Consider the following 23398-nt stretch of genomic DNA (forward strand, 5'->3'; position numbering starts at 1 on the left):
GGAGGACGCAGCCTGCGGTCACTGTAATGTGGGCCACACAGCAGAGCCGCCATTATTAAGCACTGTCGGTATAAAGGGTTAACTCTTCTGTAAATCAATGCTTCCCTGTCCTGGACGGACTCCCCGGATATAGCCGGGTATAACCTCTCATTATAATGTATGGCCATCCACGTGACAACCTTAGACTCGTAGGATCCTCGTTTGTGGATTAGAAAAACATGGCTGCCTTCCTCCTGAAACAGCGCCACACCTGTCTATGAGTTATGTCACAGCCCAGCGCCATAGAAGTAAATGGGGCTGATCTGTAATAACACACAAACCATGGACAGGTGTGGCGCTGTTTATGGGTGATGGCAGCCATGTTTTTCCAATCAAGCAGAACCCCTTTTACTTACAGCTTCATATATTTTTTTTTTTTTATATATTACATTTTTTGACCACAGATGAGTGAAGGTTTTGTTTCTAATGGAAACATGTATGCATTTTTCCCTTAAAGACTGTACACACCTTCGTGGGAAATTCTTTCATGATTGCATTTTTACTCATTTTGGGCTAAAAAAATCATTTATTCAATGATTTATTAAAAATATTGAGCCTTTCTGTCACAAAGGGGTTAACTGTTTGTCTAGCTGTGTGAATCCTACTTTCATTTTCATTTTGTGCCAGTTATATAATCTAATAAACCATATCTCTAAGGCCCCTTTCACACGGGCGAGATTTCCGCGCGGGTGCAATGCGTGAGGTGAACGCATTGCACCCGCACTGAATCCGGACCCATTCATTTCTATGGGGCTGTTCACATGAGCAGTGGTTTTCACGCATCACTTGTGCGTTGCGTGAAAATCGCAGCATGTTCTATATTGCGCGTTTATCACGCAACGCAGGCCCCATAGAAGTGAATGGGGCTGCGTGAAGATCGCAAGCAAGTGCGGATGCGGTGAGATTTTCACGGATGGATGCTAGGATGAAAGTCTATTCACTGTATTATTTTCCATGTTATAAGGGAAAATAATAGCATTCTTTAATATAGAATGCTTAGTAGAAGGTCAATTGAGGGTTAAAAAATTAACTCTCCTCCTCTTGATCGCGTAGTTGCCAATCTCTTCTTAGTTCTTTAATCATGAGCTACCGGCTAAAGGACCTGTGGTGACGTCACATCACATGGTCTAATCACATGGCCCATCACCGTGGTGATGGACCATGTGATTGGACCATGTGATGATCTCGGTGACATCACCACAGGTCCCGAAGAAAGAACAGGAGACCGGCAGCTACGCGATCAATTGGAGGAGGTGAGTTAATTTTTATTTATTTTTTTAACCTTCAATTGACCTTCTACTAAGCATTCTGTATTAAGAATGCTATTATTTTCCCTTATAACCATGTTATAAGGGAAAATAATTTCATCTACACAACACCGAACCCAAACCTGAACTTCAGTGAAGAAGTTCGGGTCTGGCTACCACATTCACATTGCACCCGCGCGATAAAAACTGAACAACGGAACGCAATCGCAGTCAAAACTGACTGCGATTGCGTACCTACTCGCTCGGGTTTGCCGCAATGCACCCGGGACGCATCCGGATGTAATCCGGACACGCTCGTCTGCAAGAGGCCTAAAAGTCATAGACACTTATTTAAGCCTTCTTCTTTTTATCAGTAAGATAGGAATTGAGCTTAAATAAGTGTTTAGGGCAGGCATGTCCAAACTGCGGCCCTCCGGCTGTTGCAAAACTACAACTCCCAGCATGCCTTAATAGCTGTAAGCTATCCAGGCATGCTGGGAGTTGTAGTTTTGCAACAGCTGGAGGGCCGCACTTTGGACATGCCTGGTTTAGGGGGTCAGAGATAAGGAGCCGTCAGCTGAGCTGCCTGGTGGAAAGGGTAAAAATACAGAGCTTGCGACTAGAGAATCTCGGGGCTGCACAGAGAAAGCGGCTCAACATTTTTAATAAAGACCAACTAAAAATTATTTTTAGCTTAAAATGAGTACAATCCAACAATAAAACTAAATTGCCCCCAAAGGTATACATAGCCTTTTTGGGGAGTCTGTGAGCAGTTTTTACCCCTGGAAAACTGCTGACAGCACTATAAAGATGACAGGGAGAGGAAGGCAAACATAACTGGCGTGATGGTCAGGGAGAATGCACGACAGAGAGATCCAAAATGTAATCCCTCGAGCGATGTGCACTGAACACTTACCTACCTGTCCTCTGCTCTGAGTGACATCTAAAGCATCCAATCAGGAGACTGCTTGAACTCGGAGGGGAGGAGCCCAGGGCACTGAACATGGAGGGACCGCCTTCTGGACACTTATGGAGCCAAAAAGATTAAAACTTGCATTTCTCAGTTATTCTCCATGACCATCACCTCAAGTATGCTATATAGCGCTGTCAGCAGTTTTGAGGGATCAAACCTGCTGACAGACTCCATTGTGTTGATTTTTATCCTCAAGTTTTCTAACTTTTAATATATTTTTTTATTAATTATTTCACCTCAAATTTTAGCAAAGTGAATGGAGAGGTGGTTGCACCGTGCGGCTCCTTTCCGCTAACACAGGAACTACTTTCCTCCATGGTGACTATAGCCAGAACGTCCTGTTGTTCAGCATCACACGGTCAGTCTCTGGGGGATGGTGTAAATGGGGCAGATGGTTCTGAGCCGGGCACATGCAGACATGGCCGCGTTCCTACTGACTGACTCATTGGGTTGCGAGGTTATTTCCCCTGCTGGAATGATATGGAGCTTGGTTGGGATGATGAGTAAGTAGTGAGACAGCGGCCACAAGCCGAGGACGTGCCAGGGATGCCGTGCGTCCTAAGTCCAGACCATCTGCCCATCTATACCTCCATATATGTCTCCAAGAACCAGCAAATTCTATTAAACGCCCATAGAGAAAATCAGAACTCTCGCTACAGATGCACACCCCTTTAAGAACCAGCATGAACAATATTGGAACATGGGTTGGTTCAAAGGCAGACCTCTTAAAGGGGGTCTGGTTTAGAAAACCCACTGCAAACACCGTATTATAGGGATCCCTCATTCTGGACCGCAGCTACAAAGAGCGTCTTTCTCCCTGGAGGACCCAGCATGACTGAGCATCCATTGATTTCCATGTAATACTTCACTGACCCTGCGGGGGCGCTGTAGGGAAATTAAATGCAGGTTATTCCAAAGATTACATCAGATCTCAGGGTCAGCCAGTAGGGGGCAGGCTGTGATCAGCTGATATTTAGTGGACCCTTCTAACAAATTAGGGTTGCAAAAAGCAGGGTATCCCTTTAAGTTGTATGGTGGAGGCATCCATGTTTATGTGCACACTGGGTCCTTCTTATTATTTTCTTTTTTTTTTTTATTCATCACATTCAAGTGGGACCAAGGGCCCCTTTAGGGGATGTACACACAGGACAGATATACTGCCGATTCACTGACGAGACAGATCTTCAGCGTTTTACAGTGGTAACAAAGTGGAGGAGATTGTCCCATATGGACGTAGAAGGCTCATCCCCAACATGGCGCTGGTCCCCGCACAAACAAGCAAACACTCCTGTGCCAGGTGATCACATCTTTTATGCGGCACTAAAAATCATCACGTTTGGACAGCACACGGCCCTGTGTACAAAGGGGAATGAATGATCGTATTAGAGATCGTTCATCCCTATTCCGCAGCTTAACCAGCGCTGATCCCCACGCTGCATTGTCAGTTGGCACACGTTAATCTGCCTGTTTAAAAGGGCCCTCACTTTAAAAAATTGTGTTTTGGGATTAGTCACCCCCCTGTGATGTCAGCGCCCTCCCGAGTTTGTCACGGGGTTATGTTCTAGATTCCGGGCTCCACTTTTCAGCATCCTTTTGCAGGTTACATCTACATATTATCTTGAGAGTTTTTGCAAATCTTCTACTACCCTTGAGTTTTAGTCTAGAGCAGCATTCATAATTCTGCTACTTTCCCTGTTCCCTGCTGGCTCAGCGGCTGAGCATGCTATGTTGTGGGGTGGGATTTATCAAAATGGGTGTAAAGGAAAACCAGCTTAGTTGCCCATAGCAACCAATTCATTTAGCAAAGGAACTCTAAAAGGAATTTGATTTGGTTGCTATGGGCAACTCAACCAGCATTCCTTTACATCAGTTTTGATAAATCTCCCCCATAATGGATAATAGGCCCCGTAGGTGTAGAGCAGAAGAGCGCAGATTGTCAGGTTTTCCCATAATGCAATAGGAAACACCTGCATAGAGACTGAACTAGGTCCTGCAGCTTGATAGCTAACCGGGGGCAGCACTCTGAACGCTGCTCTGAGTGCCTGCTTTAGGCTACATTCACACGACCGTATGAATGAGTCCGCATCCGCTCTGCAATGTTGCGGAACAGGTGCGGACCCATTCATTTCAATCTGTAGTTCCGTTCTGCGGCCCCACAAAAGATAAAGAGCATGTCCTAGTCTTGTTCGCAAGAAGCATAGGCATTTTCTATGGTAGCGGCGGCCACGTGCGGTCTGCAAATTGCGGAACAAACATGGGACGGCATCCGTGTTTTGCATATCCGCAAAACACTACAGTCATGTGAAAGTATTTTTACGCCTCTTGCACACGAACGTGTGCGCCCCGTTGCCGTATTGCGGCAAAGGGAGAACATACTGTGTACAGCCATAGACCAAGCATGGTGAGTGAATGCAGAATTGTGAATGCTGCTCTGGAAGTGTACAATCCAAAATCATTACAGAAGAATGTGGAAAGTAAAAATTATAGTCGGGCCTGCACAGTTCTGACGTTTCCGGATTCTTTTCACGGATGCAGGGCTACACGGCTGTCTTTCTCATGACATCGGTAAATACGCCCAAAAGATTTGCCATTCGGGATTCTAGGAAAGACAGGTGACAACCGACATGGCCGACATCACAGATCACTTAGCCATGCATATAAAAACTATTAGGCCCCATTTACACGACCGTATTGTTGCTCCGCATCCGATCCGTATTTTTGCTGACAGCACATCGCGTGCTATCCACATCCGTATGTCTGTTCCGCAGTCCTGCAAAAAAGATAGAACGTGTCCTGTCCTTGTCCATTTTGCCTTGGTACAATGGGTCCGCAACACGGACGTCACACAGATGTCATCCGTTTTTTTTTGCGGACCGCAGAATACATATGGTCCTGTGAATCACCCTGATATGACTGTGCAGAGTAGCTAATTAGCATATTTTTCCCATGGAGCATTGCCTGCATGTACCAGCTGGGTCTCTTCAATAAGGAGCAATAGCCCCCACTATAATAGGACTAATTGCTTCATAACGGAGGAGGGATAAAAACGCCAGGATATTATGGGTCCATTCACACGTCCGCAATTCTGTTCCGCATTTTGCGGAAAGGAATTGCGGGCCCATTCATTTCTATATTTTAGATTTTTCGGAGAAGGCATTTAGTGAGGAGCAGCAGTCCGGATGGCCGGTTCTAATAGTCCAGGCAGGAAATGCTAAGGGCCGGTATTCATGCGGTGAGAAGAGCAGATACCGGCCCTGATCAGTGATCGGCACAGTCGGGGTCTTGTGGTCTGGACATGACGGCAGCATCTGCATTGCTACGAGCGGATGCCTCCATCCATATAATGTGCTGTGAACTGTCAGCTCTTGGGTACCTGCACATTTGCCCTGCAGATGTTTATAGGCTGGTACCTTACAACAGGCGTATTTTTGGTTACGACCTGACCCCTCACCCCTCCCTATTTCCTAAACCACAAGCCATGCCGAGTTTTGGGAAAGAATGTGACTGCGTATCTGCTGCTTTGATCTTCCCTTGAGATGGTGAATAGACCTTATAGCAGGGATTATTATGGGAGGTTTGTCAGGAGATAGGAATGCAGGGGTTAATAGCCGACCCTGACTCAGTGTTAGATCACTCACAGCCATGAGGGAAAGATGCAGATTCCCACAGGAGCCGACCACCTGTGTACTGCCCACCCCGAGTCTGATCATCCCAGTGCGGCCTGAAGAGGCCAATAATCCAGAGTTACAGTCACCTGGACCCCGATGAAATGCACTTACCTCTCCCTGCGCCTGCACTGACACCTACAGCACCACGTAGTGAAGAGGAGACGAGCATCGCAACGTCTGTGTGGGGTTTGTATTTTGGGCCTAATCTGGTCTCGGTCTCTATTTATTTAGGGATAGTCTGGTTTGTCATCTGCATTAAATGGAGCCTGGACTGGGGTCTGTATTAATGAGTAGTCTGGTCTGGGGTCTGTATTATAGAGGAGCCCGCTCTGGGGGTCTGTATTATAGAGGGGCCCGCTCTGGGGTCTGTATTATAGAGGGGCCCGCTCTGGGGGTCTGTATTATAGAGGGGCCCGCTCTGGGGGTCTGTATTATAGAGGGGCCCGCTCTGGGGGTCTGTATTATAGAGGAGCCCGCTCTGGGGGTCTGTATTATAGAGGGGCCCGCTCTGGGGTCTGTATTATACAGGGGCCTGCTCTGGGTTCTGCATTAATGAGTAGTCAGGTCTAGGGTCTGTATTGATGAGCAGTCTGCTCTGGGGTCTGTATTGATGAGGAGTCTGCTCTGGGGTCTGCATTGATGAGGAGTCTGCTCTGGGGTCTGCATTGATGAGGAGTCTGCTCTGGGGTCTGCATTGATGAGGAGTCTGCTCTGGGGTCTGCATTGATGAGGAGTCTGCTCTGGGGTCTGCATTGATGAGGAGTCTGCTCTGGGGTCTGCATTGATGAGGAGTCTGCTCTGGGGTCTGCATTGATGAGGAGTCTGCTCTGGGGTCTGCATTGATGAGGAGTCTGCTCTGGGGTCTGCATTGATGAGTCGTCTGCTCTGGGGTCTGCATTGATGAGTCGTCTGCTCTGGGGTCTGCATTGATGAGTCGTCTGCTCTGGGGTCTGCATTGATGAGTCGTCTGCTCTGGGGTCAGCATTGATGAGGAGTCTGCTCTGGGGTCCGCATTGATGAGGAGTCTGCTCTGGGGTCCGCATTGATGAGGAGTCTGCTCTGGGGTCCGCATTGATGAGGAGTCTGCTCTGGGGTCTGCATTGATGAGGAGTCTGCTCTGGGGTCCGCATTGATGAGGAGTCTGCTCTGGGGTCCGCATTGATGAGGAGTCTGCTCTGGGGTCCGCATTGATGAGGAGTCTGCTCTGGGTCTGTATTATAGCTCATGTACAAGGCCATTGCCTGGCCGTGCCTGTATTGCAGCCCGCAAACAGCGGTTTCACAATATGCGGGTATCAGCTGTGTGCACCCCGCATCACAGATGTGGACCCATTCATTTTAATAGATCCGCAATCTGGAAGGTCCGGTGCGGAACGGAGGCGCAGAACCCTACAGAAGCAGTACGGAGCGCTTCTGTGTGGTTTCTGTCCGTGCCTCATGCACTACTTTTTTGCGGTGCGGGCGGACCGTGAACCCATTCAAGTTGAATTGGTCTGGATCCATCTGCGGAATCCTCACGGATGTTGCCCGTGCAGTGGGGACCGCAAATTGCAGTCCCCAATGCACAGAACGGCTGTGTGCATGAGTCCTTAAAGAGGAGTTTGATCTAGGGTCTCTATTAAATGGAGCTGGGGGTCTGTATTGTAGAGGAGCCCGCTCTGAGGGTCTGTATTGGAGAGGAGCCCGCTCTGGGGGTCTGTATTGGAGAGGAGCCCGCCTTGGGGGTCTGTATTGGAGAGGAGCCCGCCCTGGGGGTCTGTATTGGAGAGGAGCCCGCCCTGGGGGTCTGTATTGGAGAGGAGCCCGCCCTGGGGGTCTGTATTGGAGAGGAGCCCGCTCAGGGGGTCTGTATTGGAGAGGAGCCCGCTCTGGGGGTCTGTATTGGAGAGGAGCCCGCTCTGGGGGTCTGTATTGGAGAGGAGCCCGCCTTGGGGGTCTGTATTGGAGAGGAGCCCGCCCTGGGGGTCTGTATTGGAGAGGAGCCCGCTCTGAGGGTCTGTATTGGAGAGGAGCCCGCTCAGGGGGTCTGTATTGGAGAGGAGCCCGCTCAGGGGGTCTGTATTGGAGAGGAGCCCGCCCTGGGGGTCTGTATTGGAGACGAGCCCGCCCTGGGGGGTCTGTATTGGAGACGAGCCCGCCCTGGGGGGTCTGTATTGGAGACGAGCCCGCCCTGGGGGTCTGTATTGGAGACGAGTCCGCCCTGGGGGTCTGTATTGGAGACGAGCCCGCCCTGGGGGTCTGTATTATTGGGATGTGAAGTAGGTTATAGTCTCAATTTGGGGGATGCCATAGGTCGGGCGTGTGTCCTATATAAATGGGAGGGACATGGGGCGAAAGCTTCTGGAAGAGGCTGGGTGACTACTAATATGGCTGCCATGGCAGGCATTGTCACCCAGCTTTTCCAAGACCCCTGAATGGCAGATCTGCCTACTTATGCAGGGAAGCATTCTGGAGTCAGTCTTGCAAACATGGAAGCCATGCGCCCGGCAGGAATGATTGGGCTGATGTAGAAATTTCCAACAATCTGAAAAAAACTGCCGCCGGATTCTGGATTACTGGAATTTTCCGGTGTAGATCACTGAATACAGCAGGAGAGGATGAGAAGAGCTGAGGGTGCGCCTGAATCACGGTGCTGGCTGCGGCTTACTCCCCATTAACACTTGCTTGGCCAGGCTTAGTGTACATGTGTATGGGGGGGGGGGGATATTCCAGAGTACGGAGCCGGTCATACACATGCGATACCTGCGCAGTGACTGCTGTTTTGGCCAGAAGGTGGATGTTTTATATTAGGGATGTGCAACCTTCTGCCTGTTGCAAAACTACAACTAGCAGCATGCCCTAATAGCTGTAAGCTGTCCAGCATGCTGAGAGTTGTAGTTTTGCAACCGCTGGAGGGCCTCAGGTTGGGCCTCCCTGGTTTATGTCAAGGGGGGAGAGAAGCTGCCGGTAGAGAAATCCAGCATTATTACCCCACCGAGTCGGGGTGCAGCCAGCTATAGAGGGAGGCAAGACCCTGGGCCCCCACCATCATTTATACCAGTGATGGGCCCAGCCCCCACTGCATCCTCCGCACCCCCCCATGTACATCACTGGTCACTCCCTATCTGTATTGTTCTATCAGTCCGAACCCTTCCCAGCGGGACGCGGACGCACAATGGCTGCAGTTGTATCCAGTCTAGGCAATCCATCAGTGAGCTACATACACCAGCAGAGTTTGTTACAATGTATCAGCCTGGAGTCCAAACTTGTCTGGACTAGATACAATTATAGCAAACCTACACCTGTGAGTAATAGGTTTAGGGCACTTTCACACTTGCGTTTTTCTTTTCCGGCGCTGAGTTCCGTCACAGGGGCTCTATACCGGAAAATAACTGATCAGGCATATCCCCATGCATTCTGAATGGAGAGCAATCCGTTCAGGATGCATCAGGATGTCTTCAGGTCAGTCGTTTTGACTGATCAGGATGGAGATAATACCGCAGCATGCTACGGTTTTATCTCCGGCGAAAAAAAAACCTGAAGACATGCCTGAATGCCGGATCCGGCATTTTTTTCCATAGGAACGTATTAGTGCCAGATCCGGCATTCAAAATACCGGAATGCCGGATCCGTCCTTCCGGTCTGCGCATGCGCAGACCTTTAAAAATGAGAAGAAAAAAACGGATCTGGTATTGCAATGCATTTTTCTGACTGATCAGTCTGAAAAAATGACATCCGTTTGCATACAGTTTGCCTGATCAGGCAGTCAGTTTAGGCAACGGAACTGCCTGCCGGAATCAAACAACGCAAGTGTGAAAGTAGCCTAACAGGAGGTGTTAGACAGACAGTTTTGTCCCCAGCAAGCAGAGATCTTGAAAATGGTGAGGAATTGAAATGCAAAATATATTAAAGTTGTAGAAGTTTTCATTGTAAAACATTTATGGGAGAATGCGGGTCGGGTGAAGCCCAGTGTCCAGTGGAGTTAGGCTACATGTACACGACTGTATGTGTTTTGCGGTCCGCAAAAATAAAGACTGATGACATCCGTATACCATCAATTATTTTTTTTTTTGCGGATCTATTGTAACAATGCCTAAAACGAACCTATTGAAATGAATGGGTCTGCATCCTATCTGCAAAAAAACGGAACGGAAACAAACAACGTTCGTGTGCATGTAGCCTTAGGAAAGCAATGTGTTTGTGGTGGAGTGCCCCTTTAAGTGGTCTTCCTACGGGAAGTAACAGGGTGGTTGCTCCTTTCTACCAGCCTATGACACAGATATTGTTGGCCTGGCGTCCGCAGCGGCAGACCTCTTGACATGACCCCTTCTGTCTCTTTCCTCTCAGGGCGCCGGGGACAGCTTTATTGGGGCGCTGGCGTTCCTCCTAGCGCACTGTCCTCAGCTCAGCATGGAAGAAATGGTGAAGAGGTCAAATCACATCGCGTCAGTGAGCGTCCAGGCCGCGGGGACGCAGACATCCTATCCCTATCGGAAGGACCTTCCTCAGGATATCGTCTCGTGACCGGAGCACCGATGTAAGGAAGTCATAAAACCCACCTATGCCACGGGGCACAGAGACGGCCCGGGCGGGTTACCCCTGACACAGGGAAGACCCTCCATGTTATTATTTTTTTTCTAATGCCTGAATAAAACCATGCTGAGAAGTGACCGTCTGTGGGGTCCATCTCTGCAAAGCTTCTACAAGGGCCACCCAGCTTTCCTAGAATCCTGCCTAGTTAAGCAGCAATACCCCCCAACGGTGGAAACTGATATAGCGGCTGTATATACTGTGTGTGTGGCTATATAATCCAGGAGTGAGCATTTTATAGATGGAGCGGTAGTGACCCCATCAGGCTGTGTCTTGTATTACACCGCACACCATCTGTAGGCAGCTCAGTAAAGTAGAAGTGACTTTTTCTATCTGACACAAGATGGCGAAACGGTTGGTAATTTTGCCCCTGGATTTGCAGCAGCAGTTTCGGTGACTGTTCCCGTCTTATGAATGGAGACATCCGTGCGCCACAACGCCAGAACGTCAGTCGCCACAATTCCTGCGCCGTGTGAATTTACCTTTAATTGTGACATGACTTGTAGCTACCCAGGACTTTAGCATGTACCGCGCCGTCTGCTCATGTCTCTGCCCCATATGACGCATACAGGACGGCCGCAGTCGCGTACTCTGCCGCCCTATGGAAACTAATTAGGGCCGCGCTGTTTAGGCTTCTTTCACACGAGCGATACAGATTGGTTCAGGATGCGTTCAGTGAAACTCGCACCATTTCGCAAGCAAGATCAATCCGTTGTGTCTGCAATTGCGTGCAGCGTTTCAGTTTTTTCCACACGGGCGCAATCAGTTTTGAAAAAAAAAAAACGGAAGGTTTGCAAACAACGTCTCCTAGCGACCATCAGTGAGAAACGCATCGCACCCGGATGCATCTAGATGTAATGCGTTTTTCACTGAAGCCCCATTCACTTCTATGGGGCCAGGGCTGCGTGAAAAGCGCTGAATATAGAACACGCTGCGATTCTCACGCAAAACGGAACTGATGCATAAAAAAAACGCTCACATACACAGACCCATTGAAATGAATGGGTCAGGATTCAGTGCGGGTGCTGTGTTCACGTCACGCATTGCACCTGCGCGGAAAACTCGCTCGTGTGACAGAGGCTTTAGAGAGCAGCTGCGCGTGCACGGCCGCCCTCCAGTGCTCATCTATCTCCTGCAGTCCCATAGAAGTGAATGGCGCCGAGGCCGCGCTTCTGCGGTGCGCTCTCCATTTATATCTCTGGGACTTCCAATAATGGCCTAACCCGCTCACTTAGCTGTTTTCGGAACTCCCATAGAAATGAATGGAGAGGGCAGTCACGGTGCCCTCTTCTTCACTTACGGGGCCCATTCTAAACTACATCTTTCGGTCACTGGTGGCTTAAGATGAGACGACCCTTTTAATAATGGAGGTAAACGCTGCAGTCCTAAATTATTGACCGCCCTGCACCATGACCATGACGTGCGATTGTACCCTTAGGCCTCATGCCCACGGCCATTGTTGTGTGCATTCCGTATTTTGCGGAACGGAACAGCCGACCCCTAATAGAACAGTCTTATCTTTGTCCGTAACGCGGACAATAATGAGACAATGTTTTGTTTTTTTCGCGGAACGGACGTGGAATGCACACGGAGTCATTTCCATTTTTTGCAGCCCCACTGAAGTGAATGGTTCCATATACGGGCTGCAAAAAACCCGTTCATGTGCATGAGCCCCTTACTAGAAGAGCTTCACCGGTCACTACCTCCATATCAGGTCTTCAGTGTGAGCGCTCTGCATACAGCAGCTCATAGCTCAGCTTCCTGGTCACCCCTCGGCCTGACCCTCACAACTGGGATTTCTGCAGAGTTCACACATCACGTATTTGTACAGGAAGTTCCGTTGCGGAATCCGCAGTGAAATTCCACAAAATTGGATTTTTATCGGCAAAGCTGTGGATGTCATTCATTGCAGCGAAGGAAATCCGTGGCTCAATTTGCACCAAAATTTGAAGTGCAGTAACCAGCCCCGTGCGAAGCACAGTGGACAGAGCTGAGCGGCGGGGGGCTGCGGACTGCCCCCCGTACACACTGTATGCGGCCACCAGTCACCCTAGAATACACTTTGCTCACCTTCGTGGTCTGTATTCCAAGATCAGAGCTCCGGTCACATGACCCAGACCAGCAAACAAGATGGAGCTTCTGCCGACGTCACATCCGCTTCCACTCCGGAGCCTGTCCCTACCCCCCATAGAGGGTACGGACCCCCTGTAAAGCCTGCACACACTGTGACTGGAGGGAAGGATTCTCCGCCGCCAATGGGGGTGACGCTCTCTGGAACGGAAGACGTGGATGTGACGTCGGCAGAAGCTCCGCCTTGTTACTGGGCGGGGTCATGTGATCGCCTCAGGGGTCATGTGATACATTTGTGTGCAAGAGCCCTAAGGACTCTTGCACACAAATGTATTTTCTTTCCGTTTATTTTTTTGCAGACCCTTTCACTTCAATGGGTCCGCAAAAAAAACGGAAGTTACTCCGTGTGCATTCCTTTTCCGTTTGTCCGTATTTCTGTTCCGCAAAAAAATAGAACGAGTCCTATTATTCTCCGCATTACGGATAAGGATAGGACTGGCCTATTAGGGGCCGGCTGTTCTGTTCCGTAAAATACGGAATGCACACGGACGTCATCAGTTTTTTTTCCGGACCGCAAAATACACACGGTTGTGTGTAAGAAGCTGAAGGGTGAGGTATAATGTAACATTACTGCAAGTGCCCTGCGGGGGGGCGAAAGCCTGGGACTGCGGGCGACACGAATCCTCGCCTGAAGGATGAGAAGTATGAAATGACCCCGAGCCCCGGAAAGACGGTTCTCCAGCACGACGGCCCGGGACATCTGTACAAAGGTAGAAACGTCCTTTATTGATGAACTTCTCAGGAGCAGCATTACTGATCCCAGCTCTGCAGCACAGCCCCATCCCCACTGACACAGTCCTCAGGGTCACATACACCGGGCGTGTCCCCTGCCCCCTCAGGGTCCTTTCTCCGCGCAGTGACTATATGCTGCGGATTTTCCTCTTCTCATGGAACAGGACGTGTTGTTTTACTGCAAGAGACAGAAACAGGGATCAGAAATAGACACATGACCGCCGCCTGTATCCGTATCTGGCGTCGCTGCGAAGACCGGCACCTGACTGCAACAATGTATCCAGATAAACACCCCCCAATAATATACTGACCAACAGGGTCGTATTTCCTCAGGATGAGCTTGTCCTTTAGCTTGTTCCTCCGAGTGTTGAACCTGTATCCCGTTCCGGCCGCACTCATCATCTGTACCAGGACCACCCTGAGCGGAGACACCGAGGGGATTAATCGTATCCATAAGACATGGAGTCACTGTATGTATACATTATATATACTGCATTATACTCCAGAGCTGCACTCACTATTCTGCTGGTGGAGTCACTGTGTACATACATTACATTACTTATCCTGTACTGATCCTGAATCCCATCTTGTATTATACTCCAGAGCTGCACTCACTATTCTGCTGGTGCAGTCACTGTGTACATACATTACTTATCCTGTACTGATCCTGAGTTACATCCTGTATTATACTCCAGAGCTGCACTCACTATTCTGCTGGTGCAGTCACTGTGCACATACATTACCTATCCTGTACTAATCCTGAGTTACATCCTGTATTATTCTCCAGAGCTGCACTCACTATTCTGCTGGTGGAGTCACTGTGTACATACATTACATTACTTATCCTGTACTGATCCTGAGTTACATCCTGTATTATACTCCAGAGCTGCACTCACTATTCTGCTGGTGCCGTCACTGTGTACATACATTACTTATCCTGTACTGATCCTGAGTTACATCCTGTATTATACTCCAGAGCTGCACTCACTATTCTGCTGGTGGAGTCACTGTGTACATACATTACCTATCCTGTACTAATCCTGAGTTACATCCTGTATTATTCTCCAGAGCTGCACTCACTATTCTGCTGGTGGAGTCACTGTGTACATACATTACATTACTTATCCTGTACTGATCCTGAGTTACATCCTGAATTATTCTCCAGAGCTGCACTCACTATTCTGCTGGTGCCGTCACTGTGTACATACATTACTTATCCTGTACTGATCCTGAGTTACATCCTGTATTATACTCCAGAGCTGCACTCACTATTCTGCTGGTGGAGTCACTGTGTACATACATTACCTATCCTGTACTAATCCTGAGTTACATCCTGTATTATTCTCCAGAGCTGCACTCACTATTCTGCTGGTGGAGTCACTGTGTACATACATTACATTACTTATCCTGTACTGATCCTGAGTTACATCCTGAATTATTCTCCAGAGCTGCACTCACTATTCTGCTGGTGCAGTCACTGTGTACATACATTACATTACTTATCCTGTACTGATCCTCAGTTACATCCTGTATTATACTCCAGAGCTGCACTCACTATTCTGCTGGTGGAGTCACTGTGTACATACATTACTTATCCTGTACTGATCCTGAGTTACATCCTGTATTATACTCCAGAGCTGCACTCACTATTCTGCTGGTGCCGTCACTGTGTACATACATTACTTATCCTGTACTGATCCTGAGTTACATCCTGTATTATACTCCAGAGCTGCACTCACTATTCTGCTGGTGGAGTCACTGTGTACATACATTACCTATCCTGTACTAATCCTGAGTTACATCCTGTATTATGCTCCAGAGCTGCACTCACTATTCTGCTGGTGGAGTCACTGTGTACATACATTACTTATCCTGTACTGATGCTGAGTTACATCCTGTATTATACTCCAGAGCTGCACTCACTATTCTGACGTACAGACGACACTTTCATGCACAGAACACACTCTATTCAAAAACTGAAAGGGCAGGGAATTCTGGGAGATTTCAGTAGCTCTGCTTGCTTTCAGTAAACAATGACAGCTATTAGAGGTGAGTGTCAGTATTATATTCTACCGCCCCTCATGTGTCGGTCTCTGAGGGCTTAGTTTTATGGGGTGAGGTTGCCCACACTGACACATTGCACAGGAGCCGCACTTACTTGGATTTTCCTTTGGCGACTGCTCCGGGTGAGGAGGGAGGGAAGAGAGAAGATTACAGCACCGGCAGGAGCCCCACACACCCACTACTACCCCCATCATCCACATCATTACAATCCTACATCGTTTAAATGACCCCACACCCCATAATGACACCCCGCTAACTCCCACACCCCATAATGACACCCCGCTAACTCCCACACCCCATAATGACACCCCGCTAACCCCCACACCCCATAATGACACCCCGCTAACTCCCACACCCCATAAGGACACCCCGCTAACTCCCACACCCCATAAGGACACCCCGCTAACTCCCACACCCCATAAGGACACCCCGCTAACCCCCCACACCCCATAAGGACACCCCGCTAACCCCCCACACCCCATAAGGACACCTCGCTAACCCCCCACACCCCATAAGGACACCCGACTAACCCACATATCCCCTCAATGACATGACACCCCCCTAATATCCCCAATAAACCCCTACCTCCCCTCTACCACACCCCTTCCCTTCCACTACTACCCCTATTCTCCCATCATCACGCTCACAGTTTATACACGTGAGGAACATGTCTGCAGATCTCCAGCCCAAGGACGACACCCGATCACCGGCTCCTCCGCCCTTTATTTCCGGGTCACAGACAGAGCAGCGCCTCCTAGACTGGTCTCCAACAAAATGGCGGCCGCCTCCATCATCCGCACCCTCTAGTGACTGGGGAGCGGGCGCCCCCTGCAGTGTGAGGAGGGGACTGCGGGTCATTACACTGACGCATTCACCTCCTCTGATGCAGTGTCACAAAACCTCAGCTGTCAGAAGTGCTGAATCTGTGCCGATTTTGTAGCTGTGCGCTGATTAAACCTGGAATAGGGGATAATAGTTTATTATGGGACAAGACAACCCCTGTAAGGGCGCAGCTTTTTTTATTTTATTTTTTTCATTTTTGCATTTCAAGAGCCATAACTTTTTGCATTCCTCCACTGACAGCCGCACAAGGGCGCGTTTATGTTTTTCTTGTGGGAAAAAGTTGCAGTTTTCATTTGCGCCGTTTTACGGTACATCTACTTTTTAATCTTTTTTTTTTTGCAATTTTCAGGAGGTGAAATTCCCCAAAAAACAGCAATTACATTTTTTTTAAACAATTTTACGCCTTGGATATTGGATAAAGTGAACGGGTCGCAGTGGACAACGCGATGCCGATTATGTCTAGTTTTTTATGTAGGTTTAATGATTTTTTTCACTTTTTTATGCTTTTCCAAACATTTTCCTGTGACCGTCAGCAAGCAGGCGCCATCCTGTGACCGTCAGCAAGCAGGCTCCATCCTGTGACCGTCAGCAAGCAGGCTCCATCCTGTGACCGTCAGCAAGCAGGCGCCATCCTGTGACCGTCAGCAAGCAGGCGCCATCCTGTGACCGTCAGCAAGCAGGCGCCATCCTGTGACCGTCAGCAAGCAGGCGCCATCCTGTGACCGTCAGCAAACAGGCGCCATCCTGTCACCGTCAGCAAGCAGGCGCCATCCTGTGACCGTCAGCAAGCAGGCTCCATCCTGTGACCGTCAGCAAGCAGGCTCCATCCTGTGACCGTCAGCAAGCAGGCTCCATCCTGTGACCGTCAGCAAGCAGGCGCCATCCTGTGACCGTCAGCAAGCAGGCGCCATCCTGTGACCGTCAGCAAGCAGGCGCCATCCTGTGACCGTCAGCAACAGGCGCCATCCTGTGACCGTCAGCAAGCAGGCGCCATCCTGTGACCGTCAGCAAGCAGGCGCCATCCTGTGACCGTCAGCAAGCAGGCGCCATCCTGTGACCGTCAGCAAGCAGGCGCCATCCTGTGACCGTCAGCAAGCAGGCGCCATCCTGTGACCGTCAGCAAGCAGGCGCCATCCTGTGACCGTCAGCAAGCAGGCGCCATCCTGTGACCGTCAGCAAGCAGGCGCCATCCTGTGACCGTCAGCAAGCAGGCGCCATCCTGTGACCGTCAGCAAGCAGGCGCCATCCTGTGACCGTCAGCAAGCAGGCGCCATCCTGTGACCGTCAGCAAGCAGGCGCCATCCTGTGACCGTCAGCAAGCAGGCGCCATCCTGTGACCGTCAGCAAGCAGGCGCCATCCTGTGACCGTCAGCAAGCAGGCGCCATCCTGTGACCGTCAGCAAGCAGGCGCCATCCTGTGACCGTCAGCAAGCAGGCGCCATCCTGTGACCGTCAGCAAGCAGGCGCCATCCCGTGACCGTCAGCAAGCAGGCGCCATCCCGTGACCGTCAGCAAGCAGGCGCCATCCCGTGACCGTCAGCAAACAGGCGCCATCCCGTGACCGTCAGCAAGCAGGCGCCATCCCGTGACCGTCAGCAAGCAGGCGCCATCCCGTGACCGTCAGCAAGCAGGCGCCATCCCGTGACCGTCAGCAAGCAGGCGCCATCCCGTGACCGTCAGCAAGCAGGCGCCATCCCGTGACCGTCAGCAAGCAGGCGCCATCCCGTGACCGTCAGCAAGCAGGCGCCATCCCGTGACCGTCAGCAAGCAGGCGCCATCCTGTGACCGTCAGCAAGCAGGCGCCATCCTGTGACCGTCAGCAAGCAGGCGCCATCCTGTGACCGTCAGCAAACAGGCGCCATCCTGTGACCGTCAGCAAGCAGGCGCCATCCTGTGACCGTCAGCAAGCAGGTGCCATCCTGTGACCGTCAGCAACCCAGCAACTTTTCGTCATTCTCCTTTTTCCACACTTCATTTTCTGGAAACAGTCAGCAAGCTGCTCTTGACGGATCTGCTATTCTGAGAGCAGGACTTCACGGCCGTCCCGTGCGATGGCGACGGGAAGTCGTGCGCCCCCCCCCCTCCACGATATGGCAGCGACACATTCCACGTTTTCACGTTGGTACCACACTGGCCACTGGAGCTCACAATCTAAACTGTAAACCAGCTCATCTGTGCGGCCGGACTGGGATTAGTTGTCTCTGTGTTTATGTAAAGCCGTCTGAACCAAGCCTGCTTGTTTATGGTTTCCAGTTAGAAACTGATTTTTTATTTTTTTTGTACGAAAACTAATTTAAATAAGATTCAAAAAATAAAAAATAAAAACAAAAATAAGATCCAGAAGAAACATTACTGAGATGCTGGATCGATATGTATCATTGAAATCATTGATAGGGAAAACAGTGACACCTGCAGGCAGAAAAAGGCATTACACTTCTTTAAAGGGCTCACTCCTATTGCCTGTCTGCTGCGGATTCTCATCTCTGACCACAGTAACTTTACGTCTTTTGAATATTGGATTCATGGATGTGCAATGTTTGCCTACAGGGGGCGCTTCTCTATTCCCTGTAGGTAAACTGCAGCCAGTGGGCACTTAAAGACAACCCTGTCATTAGACCTGCAGACACACAGCTTATTGGAGGGAGATGTGGACTATAATCAGTCCTCACCAGCAGCAGTGATGGCTTCCATCCACATGGGCACACTCCCCAGCAGCACAGAGGATTTCTGGAGAGGAGTGTGCTGATCTTGTGGGAGATCACAGGCTGAGAGTTACATAGTGGAAGGAGCAGGGTCCTCCCCAGCAGCACAGAGGATTTCAGGAGAGGAGTGTGCTGATCTTGTGGGAGGTCACAGGCTGAGAGTTACATAGTGGAAGGAGCAGGGTCCTCCCCAGCAGCACAGAGGATTTCAGGAGAAGAGTGTGCTGATCTTGTGGAGATCACAGACTGAGAGTTACATAGTGGAAGGAGCAGGGTCCACAGCAGCACAAAGGATTTCAGGAGAGGAGTTTGCTGATCCTGTGGGAGGTCACAGACTGATAGTTACAGAGAAGCAGGGTTTCCTAGCAGCACAGAGTATTTCAGGACAGGAGTGTGCTGTGGGAGGCTGTGAATAGTTTGGTGACATGTGACCGGCCAGTGTAGGAGACCACAAGGTGAGAGTTAGGCCTCTTACAAACGAACGTGTGCGATTCGTGGCCGTATTGCAGACCGCATTTGCGGATCCGCAATACACGGGCACAATTCCATGGGCATTCTACATCACGGATGCGGACCCATTCACTTGAATAGATCCGCAAATCCGGACATGCGTTGTGGAAGCATAGAACGGAACCCTACAGAAGCATTACGGAGTGCTTTCGTGGGGTTTCGTCCCGTACTTCCATTCCGCAAACAGATGGAACATGTCCTATCTTTTTGCGTAACGGGCGGATTGTGGACCCATTAAAGTGAATGGGTCCGCGATCCGCTGCGGCTGCCCCGCAGTTGGTGTTCGTGCATTGCGGCCCGCAGCACGGTCACAGGGTGCAAGCGTTCGCGTGCAAGAGGCCTTACAGTTTCGAAGGAGCATCATGTCGTCACTGGGTTTGGGCACAACATATCTTGGTACTTGTGGTTTTATATTTCATTGGAGGTAAAGCTTCTGCAGACAATATCCACAGTGCACAATGTCGGCTCTGCTATATCTCATCGAAAGCACCAGCACCTGTGACACAAGATGAGCGGGTTATCTCAGATTGCTTTTACTCCAGGAAATAATTATAGATATTAAATCCTGAGCTCCCGACTGTACCGTGTGGGCTGTGGGCACCAGCGTCTCGGCTTCCACCTACCGATGTTTCCATGACATCACACACCTTATAATAGTCCATTCATAATAACAAAGAGATCAGAGCGATGGCAGGTGCTGGAGGCCTGTGTACACACGTAGAACACACATCACACGTGCTCCTATGTACACATATAACCCCCGCACTGCTGGAGCTTTCTATAGCTTCTGTAGAGTATGAGTTACATTACATCATAACATTGTATAAAGTAGAGAGGAAAATTAATTCTATAATACTGCTCCTATATACAAGAGTATACATACTATAATACTGCATCCTATGTACAAGAATATAACTACTATAATACTGCCCCTATGTACAAGAATATAACTACTATAATACTGCTCCTATATACAAGAGTATAACTACTATAATACTGCTCCTATGTACAAGAATATAACTGCTATAATACTGCTCCTATGTACAAGAATATAACTACTATAATACTGCTCCTATGTACAAGAAAATAACTACTATAATACTGCTCCTATATACAAGAGTATAACTACTATAATACTGCTCCTATGTACAAGAATATAACTGCTATAATACTGCCTCCTATGTACAAGAATATAACTACTATGATACTGCTCCTATGTACAAGAATATAACTACTATAATACTGCTCTTATGTACAAGAATATAACTATTATAATACTGCTCCTATGTACAAGAATATAACTACAATAATACTGCTCCTATGTACAGGAATATAACTACTATAATACTGCCTCCTATGTACAAGAATATACCTACTATAATACTGCTCCTATGTACAAGAATATAACTACAATAATACTGCTCCTATGTACAGGAATATAACTACTATAATACTGCCTCCTATGTACAAGAATATAACTACTATAATACTGCTCCTATGTACAAGAATATAACTACTATAATACTGCTCCTATGTATAAGACTATAATACTGCTCCTATGTACAAGAATATAACTACTATAATACTGCTCCTATGTACAAGAATATAACTACTATAATACTGCTCCTATGTACAAGAATAACTACTATAATACTGCTCCTATGTGCAAGAATATAACTACTATAATACTGCCTCCTATGTACAGGAATATAACTACTATAATACTGCCTCCTATGTACAAGAATATAACTACTATAATACTGCTCCTATGTACAGGAATATAACTACTATAATACTGCTCCTATGTACAAGAATATAACTACTATAATACTGCCTCCTATGTACAAGAATATAACTACTATAATACTGCCTCCTATGTACAAGAATATAACTACTATAATACTGCCCCTATGTACAGGAATATAACTATTATAATACTTATCCTAGTACAGGAATATAACTACTATAATACTGCTCCTATGTACAAGAATATAACTACTATAATACTGCTCCTATGTACAAGAATATAACTACTATAATACTGCTCCTATGTACAAGAATATAACTACTATAATACTGCTCCTATGTACAAGAATATAACTACTATAATACTGCTCCTATGTACAAGAATATAACTACTATAATACTGCTCCTATGTACAGGAATATAACTACTATAATACTGCCCCTATGTACAAGAATATAACTACTATAATACTGCTCCTATGTACAAGAATATAACTGCTATAATACTGCCTCCTATGTACAAGAATATAACTACTATAATACTGCCTCCTATGTACAAGAATATAACTACTATAATACTGCTCCTATGTACAAGAATATAACTACTATAATACTGCTCCTATGTACAAGAATATAACTACTATAATACTGCCTCCTATGTACAAGAATATAACTACTATAATACTGCCTCCTATGTACAAGAATATAACTACTATAATACTGCTCCTATGTACAAGAATATAACTACTATAATACTGCCTCCTATATACAAGAATATAACTACTATAATACTGCTCCTATATACAAAAATATACCTACTATAATACTGCTCCTATGTACAAGAATATAACTACTATAATACTGCTCCTATGTACAAGACTATAACTACTATAATACTGCTCCTATGTGCAAGAATATACCTACTATAATACTGCCTCCTATGTACAAGAATATAACTACTATAATACTGCTCCTATGTACAAGAATATAACTACTATAATACTTATCCTAGTACAGGAATATAACTACTATAATACTGCCTCCTATGTACAAGAATATAACTACTATAATACTGCCTCCTATGTACAAGAATATAACTACTATAATACTGCCCCTATGTACAGGAATATAACTACTATAATACTTATCCTATGTACAAGAATATAACTACTATAATACTGCCCCTATGTACAAGAATATAACTACTATAATACTGCCTCCTATGTACAAGAATATAACTACTATAATACTGCTCCTATGTACAAGAATATAACTACTATAATACTGCTCCTATGTACAAGAATATAACTACTATAATACTGCTCCTATGTACAAGAATATAACTACTATAATACTGCCCCTATGTACAAAAATATAACTACTATAATACTGCTCCTATGTACAAGAATATAACTACTATAATACTGCCTCCTATGTACAAGAATATAACTACTATAATACTGCTCCTATGTACAATAATATAATTACTATAATACTGCCTCCTATGTACAAGAATATAACTGCTATAATACTGCTCCTATGTACAAGACTATAACTACTATAATACTGCTCCTATGTACAAGAATATACCTACTATAATACTGCTCCTATGTACAAGAATATACCTACTATAATACTGCCTCCTATGTACAAGAATATAACTACTATAATACTGCTCCTATGTACAAGAATATAACTACTATAATACTTATCCTAGTACAGGAATATAACTACTATAATACTGCCTCCTATGTACAAGAATATAACTACTATAATACTGCCTCCTATGTACAAGAATATAACTACTATAATACTGCCCCTATGTACAGGAATATAACTACTATAATACTTATCCTATGTACAAGAATATAACTACTATAATACTGCCCCTATGTACAAGAATATAACTACTATAATACTGCCTCCTATGTACAAGAATATAACTACTATAATACTGCTCCTATGTACAAGAATATAACTACTATATACTGCTCCTATGTACAAGAATATAACTACTATAATACTGCTCCTATGTACAAGAATATAACTACTATAATACTGCCCCTATGTACAAAAATATAACTACTATAATACTGCTCCTATGTACAAGAATATAACTACTATAATACTGCCTCCTATGTACAAGAATATAACTACTATAATACTGCTCCTATGTA

The 23398-nt window shown here is 47.2% G+C and overlaps 2 protein-coding genes across 3 annotated transcripts in view; one reads left to right on the forward strand and one right to left on the reverse strand.

Moving 5' to 3' along the window:
* Positions 1-10590, forward strand: part of RBKS (ribokinase) — a 41376-nt gene extending 30786 nt beyond the window's left edge. For both annotated transcript variants that reach the window (XM_044274578.1, XM_044274577.1), the window contains one exon: positions 10253-10590. In XM_044274578.1, coding sequence (XP_044130513.1) covers positions 10253-10429 — 177 coding nt within the window. In that variant the 3' untranslated portion in view covers positions 10430-10590. The remainder of the gene's footprint in view (positions 1-10252) is intronic.
* Positions 10591-13328: 2738 nt separating this feature from the next.
* MRPL33 (mitochondrial ribosomal protein L33) lies at positions 13329-16195 on the reverse strand. Its single transcript, XM_044274579.1, has 4 exons — positions 16069-16195; positions 15516-15534; positions 13669-13775; positions 13329-13535 (listed from the first exon to the last, which is right to left on the reverse strand). The coding sequence occupies exons 1-4, from the start codon at positions 16088-16090 to the stop codon at positions 13486-13488; spliced, it is 198 nt and encodes a 65-aa protein (XP_044130514.1). The 5' UTR covers positions 16091-16195; the 3' UTR covers positions 13329-13485.
* Between the last annotated feature and the right edge of the window lie 7203 nt (positions 16196-23398).

Source organism: Bufo gargarizans, unplaced genomic scaffold (assembly GCF_014858855.1).
Source record: "Bufo gargarizans isolate SCDJY-AF-19 unplaced genomic scaffold, ASM1485885v1 original_scaffold_1831_pilon, whole genome shotgun sequence".
NCBI lineage: Eukaryota > Metazoa > Chordata > Amphibia > Anura > Bufonidae > Bufo > Bufo gargarizans.